This window comes from Sinocyclocheilus grahami, unplaced genomic scaffold (assembly GCF_001515645.1).
Source record: "Sinocyclocheilus grahami isolate Dianchi unplaced genomic scaffold, SAMN03320097.WGS_v1.1 scaffold647.1, whole genome shotgun sequence".
Taxonomy (NCBI): Eukaryota; Metazoa; Chordata; class Actinopteri; order Cypriniformes; family Cyprinidae; genus Sinocyclocheilus; species Sinocyclocheilus grahami.
The window spans coordinates 174326-179325 of record NW_015505826.1 but is presented as its reverse complement, the minus strand read 5'-3'; the positions used below and the strand labels follow the sequence as shown (position 1 = coordinate 179325).

General features: G+C 37.3%; 1 protein-coding gene across 1 annotated transcript in view; it reads right to left on the bottom strand.

Moving 5' to 3' along the window:
- Positions 1-1154: 1154 nt before the first annotated feature.
- The window catches only part of LOC107558512 (voltage-dependent T-type calcium channel subunit alpha-1I-like), a 41187-nt gene continuing 37341 nt past the window's right edge, over positions 1155-5000 (bottom strand). Inside the window, exons 27-29 of the mRNA XM_016242166.1 lie at positions 3267-3345; positions 2629-2750; positions 1155-1628 (exon numbers count right to left, since the gene is read on the bottom strand). Of these exons, the coding sequence (XP_016097652.1) occupies positions 1155-1628; positions 2629-2750; positions 3267-3345 (675 nt within the window). The remainder of the gene's footprint in view (positions 1629-2628; positions 2751-3266; positions 3346-5000) is intronic.

Here is a 5000-nt window from a genome sequence, read left to right as displayed (position 1 = left end):
TATCATCTCAATATACAGTAGATACTGTTCATGAATACACCTGCTCTAATGACACTCATTATTTACAGTACAGTGAATCACACTAGACAAATGAAGCACTGCATCAGATCTGAGCTATATGTTCATCTGCTGCAGTGAATCTCAGTGTTTGCGCAGCAGCAGCAGATCAGTCTTAAAGCTTGAGGTCAGTTCAGGTTTTAGGGTCCGTTCACACCATGATCGATAACTATAACCATAAACATAAGTTTTAATAACTGCTCTAAGAGAATAGCAAAGTCCAGGATTTGTTTTCCAGCTGATAAATGCTAAAAACATTGACAGACAATCAGAATCTATCCGACTTTAATGAGCTCCAGCATTTAAAGCGGCAGACGACAAAACTACAGCGCAATTATGAAATAAACAGAGAGTTATCATCTGCCAATATAGTTATCATTATAGTTATCTCTGTTAGACTTATCGTTACCATTATTGTTTAAGATATTATTATTGTTATAGTTATCGATAATAGTTATCATTATAGCTGTCATTATAGCTAATATTATAGTTAAAGTTATTGTTATTATAGTTATCGTTTCTTGCTATCTTTTTATATTTATAGTTGTCGTTGCAACTACAGTTATATAGTTATGGTTATAGCTATAGTTATCAAAGTTAATGTTATAATTATAGTTATTAGTTATAATTTATCATTAGACTTATACTTAACATTGTTAAAGTTATCGTTATTGTTAAAGTTATCGGTTATAGTTATCATAGCTGACGTTATAATTATAGTTATTGTTCTCATTATACTTATAGGTAACATTATAGTTATTGTTATAGTTAAAGTTATCTTTATTATAGTCATCATAATAGTTATCGGTTACACTATCGGTTATTATACTCATAGTTATCATTACATTTTTCATTATCATTTTTTTTATTGATACAATTATTGGTTATAGTAATCATTACAGTTAATGTTATAGTAACTGTAGCGTCAACGTTATAAACCAATCATAACTCGGTATGCAAATTTGATGACATCACGACTGCCATTCAGTTGCATTCTAAGTCAGTGGGAGTTTCTCAAGCTTGAATTGGTTTAAATATCAAAAATCTATTGTTTTATGTTTTCGGACTGACTTTAGTCAGACGTTATGATGGTTTCTTTACAGTAAATGGCACAGGCTGTGATGTCCTCTGTGTCCCGTGTTCAGTATGTCAGCGAGTGCGAGACACACCTGTGCCGGTGAGTAGAGTTTCCTCTGGTTCTGTGTGTCCTGTGTGTTTCTGTGCGGTGTCAATCCACTCTGGCTGGTGCTGGTGTGTGTGTGAACCGTCTGTCTGTTTCCGCAGCCTCTCGCCGGCCTCTCGCCCGCATCGGCCCCGGTCGAGCGCTCCGGACGCCCCAGACAGCACAGGCCGCCCTGCGCCAGCTCCATCTCGATCTCCGCATCCATCTCTGCGTCCTCCTGCGCCTCTTTATTGGAGTCGTCCAGGTGCTTCATCAGCACAGCCACCACCACGTTAATCAGGACAAACTGAGCCGTCAGAACGAAGCTCACGAAGTACATGGGCGAGATGATCTGCAGGCTGGTGTTACACGAGTAGCTGTCGCCCGGCGGACACTCGCGCAGCGTGTCCTGTAAGCACAAACACACTAAAGACTATCCAATTCTGTTTGACTGTCATTTCATCCACACCAGTGCAATACGACTAAAATAGAAACCATGAAATCCGCTAAATATCTCTCATGCATCATGGCTGCTGGTCGTACACCCTGGACCACTAAACCAGTCATAAGGGTCAATTTTTTAAAATTGAGATGTATACATCACCTGAAAGCTGAATAAATAAGCTTTCCATTGATGTATGGTTTGTTAGGATAGGACAATATTTGAAAATCTGGAATCTGAGGGTGCAAAAAAATCTAAATATTGAGAAAATCATCTTTAAAGTTGTCCAAATGAAGTTCTTAGCAATGCATATTACTAATCAAAAATTAAGTTTTGATATATTTACGGTAGGAAATTTACTAAATATCTTCATGGAACATGATCTTTACTTAATATCCTAATGATTTTTGGCATAAAAGAAAAGTTGATAATTTTGATCCATACAATGTATTGTTGGCTATTGCTACAAATATCCCCCAGCGACTCAACACTGCTTCTGTGCTGAAGGGCCACATATTGTCTGTTTTTGCTTAAGGCGAGACACTACAGGCAAAAACAGTTTTTTGCATGATATTTTGGTCTATTTTGCTTTCAGAGTAGTGGAAAGGAAACATACAAGTGTTTATTTTACTGCACTTTATCTTTTTGCGTTTAGATTTCAATTCCAATCCATATCTTTAAAGAGCTTTTTCTCTTACATTCACCAAACTCATCTTTATTCTGAAGGCTTTTACTTATCTTAATTCAGTATAATGCAGCATAATGATTAATCAACACAATCTTTACAGCCATTTATCAAGCAGCACATCACATCACATCTATTATTTAAAATACATACGGAAATATAGTTGGATGTGACACTGATTCAACACACATAGGAAGCCGACCGAATGCAGCTGATTTACGTGGTTTATAGCTGTAGTTTAGGGTTTGTGTTCATGTAAAGTGACACCAGCATGAGCTCTACCTTCATGATGCCGTTCCAGTTATCTCCTGTAGACACCTGGAAGAGAGTGAGGAACGCCATGCCGAAGTTTTCAAACGTGGCGTGACGGCTCATGCCTTCACACGGGTATTCAACATTACACACTGAAACACAGAAACACGGAGAGACACATTCAAAATTAACTCATTTCATTTTATTTGAAGTCTCTTCTGCTCACCAAGGCTGCATTTATTTGATCAAAAATACTGAAATATTATTACAATGTAAAACAGCTGTTTTCTATGTGAATATCTGTTAAACTGTAATGTATTTCTGTGATGCGCAGCTGTATTTTCAGCATCATTCCTCCAGTCTTCAGTGTCACATGATCTTCAGAAATCAGTATAATATGCTGATTTGCCCAAAAAACAATTCTGATTATTATCAATGTTGAAAACAGTCGTGCTGCACAATATTTTTGTGGAAACCGTCATACATTTTATTTTTCAGGATTCACAGATAAATATAGAAAGTTCAAAAGAACAGCATTTATTTGAAATAGAAATCTTCTGTAACATTAGAAATGTCTTTACTGGCACTTTTGATGTCAAAGCCAAAGATAAAAATGCAGATGCAAACAGATCATTAGGAACTTTATGACTGAAGTGTTTTTCTCTCACCCAGTTCTCCAAACAGCTCGACTCCGAGCGCGGCGTAGATGAAGAACAACAGAACGAAGAGCAAACCCAGATTCCCCACCTGAACAAAACACACACACACATGCACACACACGCACATACACGCACATACACGCACGCACACACACACACACACACACACACACACACACACATCAGCAGTGAGCTCATCTCAAGCACTAAAACAGCAGTCAACGCTGAGAATGAAAGTCATTTAATTCCCAGAATGAGGTTTGTGCTGGTCATGCGCTCACAGCTGCTTTATTGCTTATATTCAAGGTTAATTCCCTTCCATTAGACGTGCCGGAAGCCCATCTGAGCCCGGCGAGAGCTCGAGAAAACAAACGCTTGTGCACTTTATTCCTCACATACGTGTGACTCAAATACACACAGCAGTTTTATATAAATCTAGATCCTAAATCACATGAATTAAGCTACTGTTGACACATTTACAGGACTGAAGTGTGATCATCAGGGCAGTTAATCCAGCGAAAGGAGGTTTGTAGATCGACGCCATCTGTTTAACGTGTTTATGAGTGTGAAGTGTGTCACTCAAGAGCTGCTCACAGCCATGTTGAACACTCAATGACTCTTGAAACGACGTGATGAGAGCACGTCTAACGCTTCATTCACACGCCAGACGCTTCTCATGATTCTCTACAACTTTAGGACTGAACGTCATTGAGCAGATGCTGAAATCAAATCTGTCTGTTCAGACTCTCATCAGGATCTGCTGGATTTTATACGCAAGGCCTCTAAATGACTGACAATCAAAATTTGCTGTTAAACCTTTTTTTGCACTCAATCTCCTGCATGCCTTCTGTCTCTGATTGATAGTTTAGAGTGTTTTATCCAGTCAAAGCTCTTTTAGTGTAATTGTATAAACGTCCAGCTTCAGCTGGAGCTTCTCGTGTCAAATCTTGACTGGTTTTGATCAAGTAAGCATCAGAATAACTGCAGTAATATCTCCAGATAAACACTTACTGGACTGAAGCAGCTCAGCTTTACTTGATTCTCCATCAATCATGTTTTAGAGTCTCAAATCTGATCCTCAGGATCTTTTGAGGAGCGTTTGTTTCCAGAAGCTTTACTTTCACTGTTCCTCAGCGGAGGAATGATCTTCACAAGCCTACAGAACATCTCACATCTTCTGAGGAGCCTTTATTTCTTCAGCTCTCAATCACTGCATTATATGTTTGGAGCATTTCAATCTCATCTTATTATTACTGGAGATATAGAGCGACCACTGATATTTAGATCATTTTATGTCAGTATCAGTATAAAGATCTCATTGATTTGCATTACAAGCATCAGAATTTCATCATATAAATATCAGCATCTGCAGCAAATTCATATTTTTGCTTAGTTTGAGTCTCTGAATAAAATTGGGGTGTTTTCTCCTTCATATTCTCACTGCATCAGACTATATGAGCCATAAAAGCCTGATGAGTCAAATATGATGCAAAACAAAAAAACAAACACATATGCAAACTTTTTTTAAAGATTTTAATTTATATATTGTTTAAAGTGTCAATAAACTCTTCCAATTCAAATTAATTTCAAATATTGCATTTTATTAATAATAAATTAGTGTAGTAATAAGTTTAAACAGTAAATAAATAAGATCATCTAGTAAGTGAGTATTTATGAAAGACAGACAAAAATCATGTAATTTTATCATCAAACTGTGTGTGTGTGTGTGTGTGTGTGTGTGTG